Source organism: Symsagittifera roscoffensis, chromosome 8 (assembly GCF_963678635.1).
Source record: "Symsagittifera roscoffensis chromosome 8, txSymRosc1.1, whole genome shotgun sequence".
NCBI lineage: Eukaryota > Metazoa > Xenacoelomorpha > Acoela > Convolutidae > Symsagittifera > Symsagittifera roscoffensis.
The window spans coordinates 12,062,703-12,083,013 of NC_087069.1; the positions used below are offsets into that span (position 1 = coordinate 12,062,703).

The 20,311-nt window shown below is 34.8% G+C and overlaps 1 protein-coding gene across 3 annotated transcripts in view; it reads right to left on the reverse strand.

Annotated features, from left to right (window-relative positions):
- Positions 1–291: 291 nt before the first annotated feature.
- The window catches only part of LOC134853379 (serine-rich adhesin for platelets-like), a 40,024-nt gene continuing 20,004 nt past the window's right edge, over positions 292–20,311 (reverse strand). For 2 of the 3 annotated variants that reach the window (XM_063869366.1, XM_063869367.1), the window contains exons 2-10: positions 8,253–8,513; positions 7,680–7,812; positions 7,230–7,375; positions 6,806–6,923; positions 6,344–6,494; positions 3,461–3,955; positions 2,832–3,190; positions 1,796–2,070; positions 292–1,711 (exon numbers count right to left, since the gene is read on the reverse strand). In XM_063869366.1, the coding sequence (XP_063725436.1) occupies positions 829–1,711; positions 1,796–2,070; positions 2,832–3,190; positions 3,461–3,955; positions 6,344–6,494; positions 6,806–6,923; positions 7,230–7,375; positions 7,680–7,812; positions 8,253–8,513 (2,821 nt within the window). In that variant the 3' untranslated portion in view covers positions 292–828. Of the gene's footprint in view, positions 1,712–1,795; positions 2,071–2,831; positions 3,191–3,460; positions 3,956–6,343; positions 6,495–6,805; positions 6,924–7,229; positions 7,376–7,679; positions 7,813–8,252; positions 8,514–12,742; positions 13,676–20,311 lie in introns of those variants that run through there. The other variant, XM_063869368.1, reaches the window with a different exon arrangement.

Consider the following 20,311-nt stretch of genomic DNA (forward strand, 5'->3'; position numbering starts at 1 on the left):
CTTGGGAGAGCTCGGAAAATCAATTTACTCGAAGTAAGTTTTGAAATATTTTGACACTCCCCTCCTCTCGAGAAAATCTTGATCCACCCCTGAGTGTCAAAACGAATGGAAACAAGGATACAGGTGCTCGATAAAATTCCTAATGGAGGCATTTGAATAGTGGTAGGGCGTTCATGGAACTTCTAGGTGCAAAAAAACGGCCTTGAGTCACAAAAAGAACCTTCGCTCAACATAACAACTGTCTGGAAATTAGAGAAACGAACTCTGCGGATCCTTATTAATAACAAAGAGAAAACCATAAAAATTTAATTATTTCGCTTTGAAGACCTTTGAGCAAAAGCCGTCCCAATTTTCAATTACAAACATCACTTTGAGAACTTTCTCAGCAATCTAAGGAAATTACAGTCGGCGATAAATATTTTTTGTGCAAAAAATATTATTGGGCAAATTATTATCATTAAAATCTACATCAGATCACGACATTTTTTAAATATCAAATCGCTTCCCAATGTCACGGGAAGAACTGTCAGGAAAATTTCCTTCCCATAAAATTGGCAAGAATAAATCTCGTACATTAACGACATGTTAATGGAGACAAAATTTGAACTTTTCAACAAGAAAGATAGCATCATAAATTTAAATCGATATAAGCTAACATTATAAAAAACTTAAACTTGTAACCTAAAATTTGTTTAATCAATTTCGAATATTAATTAACAACTTGAACAAAGTAGAATGAAAAAATTCCAGAAACTATTAGACAAAGAAAAATAACATTTAGCGTAAACCAATCTTAGAGAAATTGTTTGATCTACACCGGTTTAGATGTCATTTTTCAGCTGACGTTTCTTCTTTTTCCCCATCTTTATCCCAGAATGGAAGACTATCTTTATCAACTGCGTTCAGATTCTGTCTTCTCATTCTAAGCTGCTTCATAAAATCACTAGCTTCTGCGTCCGTAAAACTATCTTCGAAGTGTTTAACATTCGATTCTCCCGATCTACCTTGCTCATCATTCATTTTCACTTCGTTTTTCGGTTTTTCAATTAACTCTAGCTCGGAACTTTCGACCGAAGCCGAAGATTTCGGACTTCGTTTTATCGTTGTATAATTTTGCTCGTTATCCGAGCTATTTCCGCTCTTCAAGCAGACGTCGGAAACGAACTCTTTCTGTGGATGTTGAACAAAATGTGATGACGATGGTTCAGATAGACTAGACATTGTTGTAGGGTCAGCCGAAACACCTCGTTCATAAATCGGGTTGGATACCGACGATTCGTGAATTGGAGTGCCGAAGTTGTGAGTCGTGTTCGAGTGAGGGACACTTCGACCCGGCGATCTAGTGTAGTTACATAACATCGTGGGGCCGAATGCGTTTGACGAAGAGGATACGAATTTGTTCGGCGAGGAAGTCGGGTCGTCGAGGGTATCGGTGGAGGAACTCAACGAGTCGCTAACACCGATTTGGTCACTTGACATGCGGTGTCTTCGACCTTGAGAGGGGGAGTCCGTTGCTTCTAAGGTATCAGTCGAACTGCTTTGAGACTTGCTGATGCAAGATTGGGGCGACTCATTGCGGGCGACATTGAGGTCTTCCCGTGGCACCCAGATGTCTTCGGAACTACATCCGGTGGTGGAGTCCCCGGACGAAGAGGAGTACGAGTGGTATCCAGGGACAGATTCTGATCCGGGTGATCTAGGGGAGGAAGAGCTAAACAGTATCAGTCAAAATTAGAAAAAATGCTTTGAAATCGTGGTCTAAACAAAAAATTTTACTTTGGTATCTTGCTCATACCCCATTCTGCTGCAGTTGTTCGATGACGTCATATTAGACGGCAACACGGGATGACTCATTCTCTGCTGTTGATGTTGACTCACAGAACACACACTGCTGCCAATCCCCCCACTGACCCCAAGAGAAGATGAAGAGGTTGAGTAGGGTCTCATTATACTGGAGGAACACGAGCTGTTATTGGTGGTGCTAGTATTGGTCGTATGGTTGGATTCCGGAGTGAAGTTTGGTTTGCTGGCATTTTGGAAATGACACGAGGATCTTTGGACTGCGTCGAACTGAATAAAAAACGGAACTTTTACAACCAGTTCAGAAGTTCATTTTTTGATATAGTTATCGTAAAACATTTTTATTCAATGAGAACTCTAAAAAAGAAGAAAACTTTTCGTTGCAAAGCTATAAATTTAGTAATTTAGAGGTTTTTAATTTGTTAAGATAGAAAAAAAATAGCCAATTGAAGATTGGAAAAGAGTAATGAACGCAAGTAAACATTAAAAAACACTGACTTTCTTGAAAAAATCTGACCTTCGAACTTCAAAAAAAAATAGATGCCCTATAAGCTCTTTGAATTTCTAAAACAATTTATGACTGGCGCTTTTTTGATAACATGAACTCATTTTGAGAAAACTGGATCAATAGGTAAAGTTTTTATTCCGCTGGGAAATCTTGAAAATTAATTCCACTTTCGAAACTAGAAATCGGTCGCGTTTTTTTGCGCCATTTCCACGTTCGTATTTGGAGAGTGCTATTTACGTCATTTCAGCAGATGAATTTCAATTGAACTCAAAAAGTGCATTATATCTAAGTGCATCAATGTTTTAAGACTACTGAGCAAGACCTATAAAAGAGTCTTCACTGTGTTCATTACTCTTAAAAATCAAATGATTGTTAACAACCTGTAAAAAACGAAAGCTAAAATTGTTTTCAAAGACTTTAAAGTTAAAACATTTTAAACTAATTCACGTTTAAAACAACGTTGTTGAGATCGCCATTTCGAAAATTTTTAAACAAAATGGTCATCAATTTCAAGCGCTTGTACCTGTTGACTGTCAATTTCGCCATTTGACCCCGGCTGAACTCCTGATGCAATCCTCTCTGCGCTCCCCCTCGCCCCTCCCCCATTTGACTGAATTCCAAACTGGGGTTGGCAAACTGACCCCCTTCTGGGTGGGGGTGCTGGGACATTAAACAACTTCGACTGACTAGTACTAAGTTGAGATCCCATCTGGACGTTTAGAGTCATGGAAGGGTGGATATTTTGCATCGCAGCTGTGCCGGATGCTCTCATAGTTCCAGTTTGGTTGTTTCCGGTGGCTGAGGAGCGCGTGGTGGGGAAGTATGCAGAAGGGTCCCGGTAGTCTGGATCGTCGTGAGAACTTTCTCGGGAAGATGGGAAACCTGAAATTCACAAAAAAAACATATCAAAAATTTTTCATTATCGTTTTCGACAATTCTCAAAAAAGGCTGATTTAAATGATATTAGTTTCGCTGAACAAACTTTTTGAATCTCTGCTCAAAATTCGACGGCATTCTAGTTCAGTGTTTCCATTTTCATGAGAAAAAACTATCTATATTAATAATGAATACATGAAAAGTCTTCAAAAACACGTGTACGTTTAATGTTTGATGATTTCATGAAAAACGGGCTTTGCAAAGCTCTTGAATTACCTGAGTCAGTCAACGAAGCCGACGTTCCGTTAGGCGAATCTGTGCTTCCATTGGTAGACAGACTGGTGCTACTCGACCCGAGCGAACTCGTCTGACTGATCGAATCATATTGCGTCACTGTCGCCGGAACACCATTTGGATCTGTCGCCGACGCCGCGCTCGTCGACCCGACAACGCCATTCACCCCCGGAACTGCTGATGCCGACTTGAACACGACATCTGTACTACTGACTTGTCCCGCAACTTTAATATCGTTTATCGCATTTTCTGGTAATCTGTCTATGTGTGTAATGTTTTTAACAAGGTTGCAATAAATTGACTCGCATCCCGACAACTTTTCGGCCATTCGTAACTCGTGATCTACAATTCCGCAGACTGAAGCGCAGAATACACACATGAATTTGCGCTGTTGCATAAGTGAAGAGATGAAGAGTTCTTTGGACCGCGAGGCTTTGTTGAGGTATTTGTTGGTTTCGTTGGCATCCATTCGTTTCACTAAAACAAATTGGTAAAACTTATCAAAAATTTAGACAAAAAATTATATTTTAAATTATATAACAAACAAATTTTACACTTAAAAACTTCTAGCTTTCTTTTCTTTTTCAATTAAGACATGATGACTTTAAAGCCTTTTACGCGCTACGATATGCGAGAGAAGAAACACATCCGAACTAACATATGCAGAATATTTTTGAAAGTTTGAGCCAATTCTCCGCCTGATTGAAGCCCTTTCATAGACAATGTTCGGCCAAAAAACAGTGTTTTCGAGGAAATGCTCACTGATTTCATATCTTTTTTTCATTTATAATTTTACGAAAACTCGAGTTAAACTTCTCTCACCTTTGCTAGTTCTGAATATATTTTTTAAGTTTTTTTGTTCTATTTTTTGGGGAAAAAAAATGATGAACATGTATGCTTGCGCTCGTTTTTTTTTCAAAAACTTCTAGTTTCTCCAGACAAATTTCGACTTTTCAACTAACACTTTTTGACGGATTTATTTAGACAGTCTAAAAACATATTGATCCATTGAGCTCAAAGATGAACAGATACTTTAACTCCAAAGGACTGTAAAAATGCCTATTCCGCATAATAACTTCTTGGCAATTTTCTATCAATGTGTAGCGTCGGCAGCGAAATAATCCGGCTCAGAAGATTGGCAAAAAGCCTTTAAAATTAAAACTTTTGCGGCGGTGGACTCGATCATACAAACAGAAGATTTGGCAACGCACGTTCTCGCATCTGCACCACAAAAATCTCAAAATAAAAATTTCCAAGAAAAAATAGATGGTTTTAAATTTCTTTGAATTAGTAAAATAATTTTTGAGTGACAATTTTCGATAAAACTAACCCAATTTGCGAAAAGTGGATCATAAGTTAAAATTTTTGTTTCGCTGGGAAATTTGATAATTAAATTCCATTTTCGAAATTAGAAGTTAATCACGTAATCACGTTTTTTGTGCCCTTTTTTGTTGGCTTTAAGAAAAGCAATGAACTGAACTTCAAACAAATCAAAAATCAAACCGCGAAAAAGTAAAAAAAAAACCATTGCGACCTATACAAGAGTATGAACTACCTTCGTCGACTCTTCAGATGTGCCACAAAATACAAATAGACATAGAATTTTCATGTAATAAATATAATAACTTGAAGACGTCTTCACACTATCTTTGCATGTAATAAATTAGAAGTCACTGAGCCAACTTATGTCTTAATTATGCATTTCAAATTCCGAGATATATAAAGTTGGAATTTTTCTGAAATGGAATTTTTTATTGCATTGTTGTTTGAAACTAAAAACTTTTTTCGGTTCATTTGCTGAATTGAAATTGCATCAACTGTTTTAACATTTACTAATCGAATGTCAAAGCACATACTATCACAAGCCTTAGAGGTGCCACCAAAAGTGGCACCAATATAGGTAACTTAACATGGGGAAGAAGAATAATCGTACTTTTATACTACGGTCGCTAAAGCTGGCTTGTGTGAAGAGTGTCAAGTGCGGTATCATTTTAAGATCCTATTAGTTGTTGTTGTTCGGATTCGAAAAAAAACATAGCCAACAGACAGTCGGAAAAGAGGCAATGAACGCAAGTAAACAGAATATACTGACTTGTTTTTTTTTTGAAAAAACTCAACTTTCGAAATTCAAAGAAAAAATAGATGCCTTAAGGCTCTTTGAATTTGTAGTTAATTTTTGAAAAATTAACCCAATTTGAGAAAATTAGATAAATAAGTAAATTTCGCAGGTAAAACTGAAAACTAAATTCCACTTTCGAAACTAGAACTCAATCACGTCTTGACCTTTACACTTTCGCTGTTCACAAGTGGAGTTTGCCTTCCTCTTAACAATTGAAAGGCACTTAACTTAAAAATAAACTTGAAGTCAAACCGCAAAAAAAAATAATAAAATTGAGCCATAACAAATTTTAAGATTTTTGCTGAAAAAAAACGACAAATCATCACGACCTATATAATAGTCTGAACTACGTTCATCGGCATTTAAAAATTACCTCGGTGTTGGGAAAAGCTGGACTCAGTTTTTGTCGTTTTGCAAGAGCTAAATTAAACAAAGGATGACAGAAGAATGTGATCAGAGGCTGACCTCCATATTTCATTTCACTATTTTATTATTATTTTGGTTATTGCTCTTTGCCACTCATTCGATCACTTTTTACCTAAGAACTCTGTCTAAGAAAATAACAAAAACATTCGGCAAAAAATTTCTTTAAAAACTTTTTTTTTGGATTTCAAACTTATCGATTTGTTTTTGAATTTCTTATATTAAATCAATGTGGAGGGAACATTATGCTACTTGCACAACAACCGGCTATTTTTTTTTTCAAAAAAAAAAATATTTAAGATTCAAAATAGTGTTTCTCTGACCTTTGCCAGTGCTGAGTTTCCTGCCACTCTGGATGCTGCTTCCATACTTATGTCCCATGTCCTCCATACTCTTCTTCAGCTCCTCATTCTCCTTCCGCGCACTCTCACACTCCTTCTGGAACTGCTTAGACACCCGGTCTATCACACTGGCCTGAAAAGAAGAACATCTCGACACGGTACAGCACTATTTTTTTTAAAAATATTTCACAATCATTCGATAATTTGTAAAATATTTTAAATGACATTATATTGACAGATGCACTATAAAAAAGAATTCACTGTGTTGATTAATTCGCTTTTTTCGATAAAATCTCAGACAATTCATATCTAATTTTTTTTGCAGCATTTCCGAAATTCCTCAAATCCTCAGTTATGAAGCTTGCAAATCAAATTCACGTTCTGATCGATTTTCATTTTCAAAAAATCGTCCATAGAACGCAGTGTCGTTTTAAGTACACTTACATTATGTCCAGAGGAATCCGCGGGACTTCCGGATCTGGATGATGAGGCGGCTGTGTGTCCGGAGAAGCGTCTGAAGGCTGTGGTGACGTCATTCAGAATGTCACATGCCTCTTTGTGTCTGTAAAAACAGCTACTTCGTTTATGGAGAACTTGTAGAACGAAAAGAAATGATCATCCTCTGATAATGGCTTCATAATTACGATTTGAAACTAAAATTTTACCAATGGTTTTAACTAAAACTTTTGAGAGGCGATGGCCGTTAAGCAAAAAACCTATATATGAGATGAAATTCGGTGGTATTTTTTCGCCAGTTGAAATTTTGAAAAAAAACTCAAAAAAACCGTTCAAAAATCTAATTTTGTGGAACAATTCAACTGTTCCAGTCAAATTCTCAGTGATTAAGTTCTGTTTCTCTCTCTTTTACCTGGCAGTAAGCCGAATGAGTTCCTGGCCTATCTCTCTGTTGCCAGTGTATGACCTGCCAAAGTGGTCTGCCATCTTGCCCAGGGTGGAGTAGAAAGTGCGCAAGGAAGCCTGCGTCTTCTCCAGTTTTTCTGCCGCGTCTTTGGCCTAAAAGGAAACAGTAAGCAACATTAATTAGTTTTTTGGAAACAGTAGAAGCAAGATTAAAACGAAAAAGCTGCAGCAAAAATATGTAATGTCGATGCAGCAAGAATGATATCTACAAAAATTTGTCAAAAACATTTTAACTACCCCCAAAAAATGTTTGTTTTTATCAAATACTTTCATTTTAATTTTTTCTGAGGACTTTTGTTGTTCTAAATTAATAAAAACGCGTTTTGTAATCGCAGGCTGCTCCTTTATGTGTATATTTGGTATTCTCTGCTCCGCGTAAATTAACTGATTAGCTGACCTGGCTGACTAGATCCTTGGACAGCTGTCGCATCTCATCCCTCTGACTGACAATGATGTCTGTGTTGTGGAGAAAGTGCTGCGACTCCCTCCTCGCCAACTCAACCACCCCCACGTCACCCTCATTCGAACACCTGCCAATCAAATCACAATCATAACCAGAGTCTGGATTGAAATTACAGTACATTGTTATTACATCTGATCACAAGGTGATCCAGTGCGTTTAGGTAGTTGCAATCTTCTGGGTGCTTTGTTTATTTATCGATTAATTTCAGAAGATTCCGGCTATCGGCACACGTTGGGTCATCTTGTGGTCGCATATAGTGACATTAGATTCATCGATGCTTCGCTCGCATTCTAATTCAAAAAGAATAGTTTAAAGATTCAAAGAAAAACCACTCGAATGTAAACAACATGATAGATACCAAAAAATTACAATAAGTTGACATAATAATTAAAGCTATAACAATATGAAACTAATCAAATAATCCAGTGTTTGATTGCACCGCTTTAAAATTGTACGTTTTCAGACATTTCTGATATGATCATAATTCGACTCTGACTTCCAACTTACCTCGGAAACATCAGTGGCGGTACACTGGCCGGGCAGGTGGCGAATGTCGTCGAAATACCACTGGAACCCGAGGAGGGAAAATTGTACAACTGAGATGCCGGAGAATCACCCGATACACTGGTCTTGTTCTGGGGGTAGGGACTGCTGTTTGGGTTATTGCTGTTGTTGTTTGGAATTGGGTTGGATAGAATAGACTGGATTCGGACCTGGTTCTGCTGGGCTTGTCGATCGAGCTCAGATGTTCCGGTGCTACTCACTTTTCTGAAAGAAAATTATATTTTTATAATTTTTTTTTAGTTTTCCATAATAATTTTCTTTCAAAGCTAAAAAAACGAAATCGAATGATGGAGAAAATTATTAAAAGTTATTACAAGGTGCAAAAAATCTTCAAAACGTCGTAATTGTGTAAAAAACGAAGCGAAATTTTTGTAATGGGTAGAAAAATTCTCAAGAAAGATTTTTCTAACTTACCATTTTTATCGGTGCAAGCATAAACAGTTCTATTTTTAAATCACGTGAAATGAAAACTGCATTTAATTTAAAAGAGATGGAATATTTAAAACTTATTCACGTTCGTAACATTCATTTTATTGTTTTTACCATTTTTGGCGATAAATTAGCAAGTTAATGGTGCGAATACTTCGACGGCGTCTTAAATATACAACAGATACTTTTGTTTTGGTCGCTTCAAAATTTAGACCACTCCTTAGGTTAAGCACCAACAAAAATTATGAAGATATAAAACATCTCATGCACAAAAAATTTAGTAAATTGGTGGAATTCAGCAATTCTTCAAAAACTAAATTTATAACAAAGAAATTTAATTCGCAAAAAACAATTGGTGCTGTTTTGTATATTCACTAACTTCAGCAGTTATTCCGCTGTTAATTTCAGTAAAAAAGTTAATTATCTAACCAAATCGAAAAAAAAACAGTGTCTTAGTTTAAAACAAAAAGGACAGTGAATGCAATTCAAGTTGTTAACTACATTTGATATGGTAATGTTTTCGAGCGAAAGCTGAAACTATATAAGACCAAAATGAATATTAGATGAAAAAACTAACGCGTGAAAAATTCGGGTAACATTTCGCTTACCGAGCTTCAACTCTTCTGCCAGAAAATTCTCCCAAATAGCGAAGTTTAAACTTAGCTGAGCAGATAAGCTTCTTGATTGACTATCTTAAAGAAGAATACACACAGAGGAGCTAATATATTGAGCAGTCTCGCTTTCAAACAGATGCTAGTATTTAGACATGCCAATTTAACAGAATTCTGACAATTAGGCCTTTGTTAAAGGGTTCAAACTCAGATTTAAAAAAAATACGATTTTTCTTGATAGGGTTTTGAATGATATGAAAAGGTTGCACATGTAATTTTTCCATCATTTGAAAAATCGAGCTAGATTTTTGCACGACAATTCAAATACACTGGAAAGGCTACTTTTAAAATGTATTGTCAAAAAATCTTAGGAGACTTCAAAAAACATCCAGCCAAGTACACAAATTGATGAAAAAATGAAAGCATCTCTCAATCTAAGCATTTTTGCACTATTCGGTTAATTGAGCCGTCTCAAATTTATAGTCACATTTTGAAAGAGCAGTTATCAAAACTGCAATTACGTCACTGATGTTTTCACGTGCCCAAATAGCTCTTCAGGAATGGCGCAAGTTTGATAAGCAGCTAATTTAATTTGATCTCCAGCACGCAACTTGAGTTTGGATCGCATTCATCAAATCAGGCTTGAACCCACAAATATTCATTTATGCCAAACGATAACTAACTTTTCGTGGATAAAAAACTTATTTCGATTAAAGCTGGCGCTAATTTTTTACAGAAAGCACTTAAGAGAGACAGACGTCAAAAAAATATCAATACAAAATTAATTAATTGACAAGTATAATTTTTCTCTCAATACTGCAAAAAATGATTTGTTGAACAAACAAAAAAAAAGTTCACGCTATTCAAAAACCACTTAAAGCTCAACGAGAAGTAATTTGAAAACATTTCACGAGATTGATGAATCATTTAAACCATTTGCTGTTAGAGCTTAATTTGCGTTAGGTAATGCGATTATTTTTTTTTTTAGTTTCATAGATTGTTCAACGTATTATAAGTCAAAACTTTTTGATCGAAGACATGAACATTATATTGTCGAAGGGTACTTTATGATGCGTAATAAAACTCAAAACTATTGGGGGTAGTAGAAGGGTGATAGAAAGCGATCTGTTGCAGATATCCACCCAAAGACAGAGGAAAACTAAATTGACTTTTTGTTATACCTTAACACAGAGCCGAAGTTGCACTTCGAAACATGCGAGCAAAAAATTGATTATGACAGTCAAAGAAAAAATATATTCTATCAAAGTTAAGAAAAAACTTTCTACAGATATATTAGTGAGTCACTGTCTATTATAATTGTATCATCGCGAAAAGAGTGCCAATCTTATCTACAAAGAAAAAAAAACCGAAAAAAAATCGATTTCTTTATCATTTTTTGCTCAATTTTTTCAAAAGCAGTCTACATTAGATTCAGTAGATGATTTAGGGGGGATTCCGGGATTCCACCCCATGCCGAATCAAAGGGTATCCGTAGTATTTTTAGCTGCCCATGCTTTGCTGACGGACCCTAAAATTTTTCTTAAGGCGCCTTTGGCCCCAGTTATTACTAACTTTGAGGGAAATCGCGCCGCAAAAAATTTCAAAAAAGCCTAAATTCATTTTCTGTTCTGTCTGTTTAAATTTTGCCTCCGGCACGGAAAAATTGGCCAAAACTGGGTCTAGTGCTTTAAGAGCTCGTGAAATCAATTAGCTCGACCTAAAAAACAGTCAAAAAAATGTTCGACGACAAGTTTTTGAAAAACCTCCCCCGAGAGAAATTACAAAAGCCGCCCCTAATTGAATTAAAATTGCAAGAAGGAGAACTCACAATTGAGAATTTAAACGAGGATAGTTGATTGCTCCGATAATTTACTTAAAAAGCTACACTTAGTCTGAAACTTAGAAAACTTAGCAAATTGGAAAACGCCTAGTAATAAAAACGCCTGAAAACCAAATCAAAAAACATTAAAAAAATTTCTAGATGTTTTTAATTTTTTTGCAATAAATTTTTGAATTTTTCAAGTTTTTTATTCTCAAAATTACCCTATAAAATTAAAAATTACTTTTAACTGAGATAAGTTTAACTTTCAGGAGTTAACATTCAAAGCTTATCCTTCTATTATACGCCAGCAGGCTCGCATTAATTGCTTGTAACTAAAATAAAACTTTAAGTAAAAATTCTAACCATTTTTTCTTAACAATGGGATTACTTTTTGAAAATCTTCAAATTTTTAACAACGATCAAAAGGGCTTTAGTACGATATGTCACTGGACCTATTCCGATGATTATTTATAGTACCTGATTTTGGGAGACAAACACTAAAAAAGAAAAAAAAACTAAAACACACCCGAAACAAAGTCCCTCCTCACTATCGGTGGTCGGAACAAAAACAAAAGAGATCCTAACACTGAAAACAAAGCAAGTCACAAGTTGTAGTTTTGATTGATATTAAAGAATCTGCAAAATATTATCAAAATTTTTGCAAAATCTAAGATAAGCAGTGTCTCAACGGGAATGCTGTTATTAATAAAACGAAATCTTTCGTACTATCTACAGAAATGGCAAGCGCAATCATTCGTGTCTTCCCGATACTTCCTTTATAGGGTAAAACTGTAACTTTTTCTAATTCATTTGAACTGGAAACATTTCCCAATGCATGTACGAAAAAAAACGATGCCTCGAATCAAAAATTTATACGATACGGTGAATCGGATTTCGACCTTCTGTACACTAATGCCTTAGCCTCATGCGCATTACTAAATGCGCCCAAAGTCTTGACTCGATTCAAATCACGACTGAAAGGGTTTCAATATGATATATCAGTCAAACTACTCTAATAATTAATTGTGGTTTTTGATTAAACGAGGAAAAAAACTGAAAAAAATACCAAGATATAATTGCTCCCCATTTTCAGTGGTAGGACAAAAAACTATCATTTCATAAAAATTATATCATTAAAAAATTACGACTCGACTCGACTTTTTGCAAAGGATGCCTTTTTTATACAAAATCAGGTGCCGCAAATAAAAACTAGATGGAGTCCAATTATGTAACAAATTAGGGCTTTTTCAATCGCTAGTCGGATTCCAAAAAGAAGTGAAAAAAGGAATCTCGATGTCGACAAAATTTGGTGTGAACATTTACGTTTATCAGATATTTTTGGCCGGCGATTAATTGAAAATCTATTTTAAAAAAATGTCCCACTTTCAAAGAATCTAGAGTAGGATTTCTTAACATCAAATTTAAGCTAAAAAATCGGATTTGGAGCTAATTTTACAAATCATTTTCCCAATAATTCATTCCAATCAACAATAAATTAAAATATGACGAAAAACCTTACTGTATCTGCTGCAGTACATTTAGTTTGATACAATTTGAAGATTTTAACTTACGATCTTGGAAGACTTCTGCTGCGCTTCATCATTAAGAACTTTGGTAGTGACTTCTTGTGTTTACTGTCAGCCAAAATTTCCAAAATTACCAACAATTACAAATAACAAAATCCAAACGAAAGATAAGCAAAACTACAGCCAGCCTATAGTTTATCAGCGAAAATTGTTTCGATTCCCGATATCGCCTCCGAAATTCTAGATCTGATTCTTTTGACCTTTCGACGATTGTAAAGCTGCCGCTAGCAATGTACTTAATTGTGAGTTTTATTTGTCAAAGCCAAACACAAGTGTCAAATAAAACTTTGAAACAACTTGTCAAATTTGATCATAAATGACTAGGATATCAAAATGATGAACCGAATTTGCTTTGCCACAAGTCATGGACGACCAAAGCCATAAACAGGAGAACTTTTCAATCTCGCAGACTATTAGTTGATAAAAATCAAAACAAAAATTGATAGAAAAATTATTTCTGCAATTTCAACTTTGTTTTTGAATACCCGAATCCTACAATTTTTGACAATGTCAGTGAATTATGCTGTCAAATAAAGAAACAATTGACAATTCAGGACTCTAATTTTATTCGGGTCAATTCTCCGATTTACACAATTAGAACAAAGTAGAGAAACAATAAACAATTAAGCACGATAATGGCTCTTGTTTTGCTTCTGTTCGACGAAATAACGGAAACATCAATAAAATTTAAACCAACAAATTGTTTAGTTAAGATGTTTGATCAATATTCGTATTATTCAATTAAACGCAACAATTGCGACACATAAATATTTGATTGCGCCAATTTTTGGAAGTGATTTTAAGTTCACATAATGTTAACAGTTAAGGACAAACTTTATCAAAGCTAAGCAGACTTCGTTTCTCGAACAGTCATAGAATGATTTTTAAATGTATTTAAAGCTGAGTAGCTTTAAAAAGACAAATGGTATTACTACAGAAAAGCTATTTTGATTGACATCGAACTATTAAACAGTTTGGTACTATAAACGGTTTATAGTATGCATTAATTGCTGGTTTCACCAATGCGCAGAGCTTTTGTGTAACCAAAAACCAGAGAACAAGTCGCAAAGCCAAACAATCTGCATTGTACATGGAAACATTTGGGTCAACTATATATTCTTTCTCAACGTGAACCCCGTATCTTGGTCCAAAACAAAGACATAAAAACCTTGTAATTGAATAAAACCCATGTTTGACCCACTTGGTTTCAGCGTTTAATTTATTTGGCTTTCTTCGAACTATATCCATTAATGTATATGGCTTAAAATTTGATGCCCAATTTTTATGGTTTACATGCCAAGCTACGCATAAAGCAAAATGTAATACAGAAGAAAAACTTCAATTCAAAAAAAAACTAGCAAAAAATAAAAAAAAACTACTCTAAACAGTTGCGATACCGAAATAATGAAAAAATACAAAAAATACGTAACCCAATTTTTCTTAATTTATAAAAATCTGCAAAAAAGATTCGAAGTAAACAGCTCATGAAGCAACTTCTGTCATAAATCAACTTGGCTGCAATGCTTCATATTAATGCATAAGGGACTTTTTATGCAGTAATATTACTGCATAAAGAACATCCGACTTTTTTTAAATGAAGCCAAAAACTAGCCGACTTTCACTTTCAGTTCTAAACATTTCGATGAAATAAAAAATAAAGATTGTACAGAAAAGTAGAGTTCACAAAAGCAAATGTATGTACTGCAATGGAAATAAAAAATGAACTCGAAAAAAAAAACCAAAATTAACTGAACTTGAAAAGGTGATAAAAATCAAAATTATTTTTACACAGCTGAAGCTTGTATTTAAAAACACAAGCGAGAAAACGGCAAAAATAGCTCTAAAAGGTTTCAATAAGGAAAAAATGGGGGGAAATGGGTTAAATTATGTTAAAATATCCAATGTGCCAGAATCGCATCCCTGACTCGACATTAAAAGTTACACGGCCTTAGCATCTGCGCCAAGCTCGCTCGAAGATCTTCAAACATTAGCCACCAATAAATCAAGCAAAAACTAAGATGGCCGACAGCATACAACTGTACTTTCCACTGAAAAAAAATTGAATAATTTTCATTTCCAAATTCATAAATGGGATTCATAATCCAGTTTAAAAAAATCAGAATTTTTCTTATTTCATTTGTAAGTTTCATGAAAAAATTGTTGGGCGATAATATTAGGATGAGAGGCCACCTATGCATCCGCTGGTAGAAACCTGACATCGCCCCACCAAAGGGTCGACAATTACAAACTTTGGAAAATATTTGAATCATAACGTTTTTGTAACTTTACAAAAGAAAAAAAAACGGCATATCTGAGAAAGAAAAAGGCATTGATCAGTCATTATTGGAGTCCATACAAACACCTTGAGAGTTCTTTGAGAGCATCCCACCATAATGTTGAGTATTTCAAACTTCGAAGTTATTTTAGACCTTACGTTTATAGAAAAACTTTGAAAAAGCTACAACAGCATATCTCAAAAACTAAGATAAGTGAGCCATCAAGACTGTTACCCCTGAGTTGCCAGAGAACACCCCATAGTAGGGTTGGGATTTAAGAATTGGCAAATTTTGTATTCTAGTTTTTTTTAATTTTGAAAAATCTTGAAAAAACGTCTTATCTCTAAAATCAAAAGCAGTTAAGCAGTCACCTTTGGAGGCAAGATTTGCATTTCCTGAGAGTACCTTGACAGCAACTGACTACAGGGTTGGCAATTTAAATTTCTGTGCAATTTAAATCTAAATTTACTGAACATTTCTGAAAAAAGCAGGTTAAATCTAAACTTTCTGAACATTTTTAAAAAAAATCATGAATTTCACATCTCGGCATAAAAAGATTTCAGCAGTCATAAATGGATGCAAGATTTGCACCCCTGCCAGCACCTCACACTATCGAAATGAGAATCTCAACTTTTGTTATGTTTTTCATGTCCAAATTCTTTGAATTTTTTTGAAAAAATCATAAGTTAAGTCATATCTTGCAAGCTGAAAGGATTTGAGCAAAAATTGCAATTACTAATAGTACCCTGACGGCACTAAAAACAGGGCTGAGAATTTCAATTTTTGAAAAAAAACTTAAATCTAAGTTTAATGAAAATTTTCGAAAAAATCACAAGACTCTTCGTATCTCATAAACTAAAAGAATTTGGGTATTCAAGTTCGAAGGCCCAAATATCAGCCCCTAGGGCCACCCTGACAGCATCCCAGTTTTGGGTTGCTAATTTCAAACGTGACAAAAAACCTGAATTCGAGCAGGAAAATCGAATATTTTTTTAAGCATTGCAATATACGATATAGCTTAAACGTGCAAAAATTCTGTCGTAAAACATGCAAAAATAATACGCTGAAAAAGCTTAAACATGGCGCGATAGCGAAGCCCCCACTTAAATATATAATAGATTAGGAACATACCTGTAGATTGCACGCATGAGGAAAACGTGAAATAATTATCGATTGGATATCTTGATTTTATATAGTCAGTAACGAAATCAATTATATGAAAGCAAGCATAAAAAACGGTTTTCTGTCATATGAAGGAAACCATTGCCACTAGCTAGACTTTTTTGGTCAAAAGCTCATAACCCTTACGTTTTCATAACAAAACTGCGATTAAAAATCATGAATTTTATGCTAATACTCAATATACAGACGTGATTTGAAGTAACGTCAATCGATCAACAAATGAGTATGTGTCAAAACCCTTCGAGACGTCCAAAAATAAGAATCTATGACCGAGTTGTCAAATAAAGATCACGTTTTGATGAACGGAAATGGAACCTTTTCACAACGATACCAATAAATCAAACTGAATGTTTGCTTTATGACTGATCTACTTGGAGAGGCAGTAAATTTCATTATGATACGGTGCGCTGTGTACACTTGTCTGAGATTGAACCTTCTTTATAATATAAGATAGGCGCCATCATTCTATGATTAATATCGCAACTGTTAATAGAAGCATATGATTTATGACAAAAATTGCAAAAAAAATTTAACCCTACTTCGAAACTATTTATCTCTCTATATTGATCCACAAAAAAATAGGGGAAACTGTTTCTCAAAACTGTGAAACTATGTATTTGTAGAGCTGACACTGAAGCATACCCACTTCAAAAATGATGCAATCAGATGGCCATGGTACATGCATTTCAACATTTATCATTGTTCCAAATGTTTCTTGAAGTGGTCACAAATTTTGAACTAGGTGTTTTTTCTCGGCCTAATTTCAGGTTTCTCAAATAATCGAGAGCGATATATATTTAAGAACCCAGTCGTATTTCCGAAGAAATATTTGAGCAAAGTTGTCGCCAAAAAAAGGTACGAATTTCGAAAAAGAATTACTTTAAGATTTCGCAAATCGCGACTTAAAAATTTCGAAACAACCCCGCGTGTACCCAGCTCAAGAAAACGGCCACAAAATTTTAAGCAAGACTGCTCGTATCAGGGCGAAGCCCTGAATGTTCCGACTGCCTTTTAAGGTTTATGGAGCAGCAGTATTAATTTTTTTTTCTAAAATTTGCAATTTTTTTATGAAAATCATCCCCCCACACGCCAGATAAAGTACAAAAAGATAGATTTCGTTCCTTGTAACAAATCAATTATGGCAAATAAGCTTCGTTCAACCAATTTGGAACGATTTATAAGACGGACTAAATCTCCGCTTACGCGTTAATAGCGCGCATTATATCGCGCGTTAATTGTCCCAAATTGGTCAAAATGGCCAAAATGGCAATCTTTAAACCCTCATAACTTTACGAAAAAAGATCACAGGTGAAATATCTTTTCAAATTTAAGCTCAGGATAACAATACCTTTCGAATGATATAAAAAAATTTTGTCAAAAATGGCTAGTTAAAAAGTCGAAATTTGTCTGAAGAAAAAAAAAAACCCACCCCGAGCACAAATATTCCGTTACTTTCGTATCGAAAGTCGGAACAAAAACTTAAGTTGCCGAAATACGAGCTTTCTTATCTTGCCTTTCGAGCTTTTTGTATTGCCTTCTGTGGGTCGCAACGTTTTGCGCTTTTCGCACAGCTAAATCACTATTCATGTTAGAAATTTAGATTGTAAACTGATATATTTTTCGTATTATCTTCATTCATTTTCTAATTTTGTCTAGAGTCTTGGTAACTTACCATATATAATTACAACTTGCGTACGATCTTTTCAAATCAGTTTAGAACCGGATGGCCAAAAAGCATGAATAAATTATGAACAAAAAAGAACTCACGGTTTGTTTTTACGCTAAATCTGCGCTTCAAGAGTAAAACGTAGTAAAAATACAACAAAAGTAAATACAAAGAGCAGCTAAAGCAAACCAACTATATAATCTCTCGCAGCATGTTTTTAGTGTAAAAAATAAAATGAGCTATCAGAGCTTTCAATCGGTTTCCCACTATTAAACTGACAGGTCAAATGAAAGTGTTTCAATGAAATGGAAAAAATACGCCATTCAAAATCTCTTTTATTTGCAAAAATTTCCACGGAAAGTTAAAGTGAACAAAAAATAGAGCAACTGGTATGTGAAATATGCAAAACTAAACCATCTTAAGAAGTCTATCCTTTAGGAACAGATCGTTAAGTCATTGGCAAAATGAGTCACATATTGGATAAAATAAACCAAGTTGGAATTGAGAGTAAATAAAAAGGAATCTTGAAAGGATTTAACAACTCTAGTTATAAATGGTGATTGATAATCGATCAGTCGATTAGTGGCAAGGGACTTGAGATATAAACAAGAACCTAATTTCATACAACTGAAGAAGGTCGATGATTGAAGATATTAGTCAGTGTCAAAATGAAGCGGAAATTCTAGAATTAATAAATTTAGCTCAGAAATGAACCATTCCTGCTAAAAATCAGATAATGTAGTTCATGCCAAAAGTTCGGGTGATTAGTTTTCGAGAAGTCAAGAAAACTAAAAACGGTAAAAAAATCAATAATTTAACAGTTCAGAGAATCACAGCTTTTTGGTTTAAAAATTGGGCGTAGCCGCTTATGCAGAAGAGATCCACGCAATGTCTAATTTCGATTGATCCGAAAAACTCAGATTTAGAAAGACTGATCTCGAGAAAATCGAAAGTTTCAAAAAAGTTCAAAAACCAATGTTTTGACTTTTCCGAGGGCCATAACTTTTGGTGTACAAAAATGTACGCAGTCGCGTATGGAAAAGAGCTTACCACAACCCGTTCTTTGGATTGAACCCAAAGCCTCATATATGAGAATGTAGTTTACGAGCAAAATCAAAAAGCTTAAAAAAACGATCATTAAACTAAAAATTTTATTTCACCGAGAGCGATAAACTGTTTAAAAATCCAGGTTTGGCAGGTTATTTTTAGATTCAAAAAACGGTCAACAAAAAAAATTGACTATTCCGAAGGCCATAATCTTAAGTTAAAAAAAGTTTGGCCTTAGCCGCTGATGCAAGGAACATTTTCAAAACCTGTTCTACTCAATGAAACCAAAATCTCAGATAACTAAGAGTAGTTTTGGAGAAAGCGAAAAAAAACATTAGTAAGGGTCAACTTTTTCGAATTTTATTCACACAGTTGAAAAAAAACTAGGGAAGTATGCAGCTCAAAGGGGAGTTGAAGGTCTTTTCATCGATGCCCTTTTTGATAATCGGTGAATATTTCTTGAGAAAATCTAACATTTTAGCAAAAAGTGAAAAAAAATTCCCAAGAATCTCAAAAAAAAATTTAAATCCGGATTCCATACAATTGCCTAGTTACTGTTTGGATCAAACAGAAAATCTAGGCAAGCATGCCACGCAAAACATTTAGAATTAAATTATCAAATGAAAAAACTTTACGAAGCGGAAACAGCCGACCATCTTTGAGCAGCCAACAGTTCAGCCTGAAAAAAAAGATTTTACGAAAAACATTTAAATGTTTCTAGTCCCCTTAAAACTACAATAAGCATTAATTGCAACTGATTTAAAACTTGCCTACAAAACAAAAAAGTATATGACATGCTGCAATGAAGCCGACAAAACTTAAGCAAATGAACGAAAGTCCGAAAAATCTATTTTTACCAGAAAAAAAATTTTCAGTTACAAACATACTTGAAAAACAAAGGTCCGGCCGGGATTCGATTCGAATCCCAGACTTTAGGGCGCAAAGGCCTATCGGCCACAGAGCTAACGTCTTTACCTCTGGAACAAGTGAAAACGAACCTGACAGTTGTTATGATTCAATAAATAAAGCAAGACGAAATTTGTAAGAAACATTGTTTACGGAAAAAAAAGGTCTAGTTCCCGAGTGCAACCCACTTGTTTTCGCAAGAATAAAAATAAAACACGAAAACAAAAATTTCTTCCATTATCCTCTCGGCCAAGCAATGAGCCATCGCACTTTTTAACTATTTCAGATTCAGCAAGTAAAGGACAATTCAAACAAATTAGACAGAAACTAAAACTAAATTTAGTAAGGCACGCACGGCTCCCAGCAACCCAACGGCTGTACTTTAGTAGGTGTGAGACTCTTTATGAAATGCTGCACAGAATTTCCTTGCACATGAACAACCGACAAATTTGTTGAGGTACTATATTCTGTCCAATT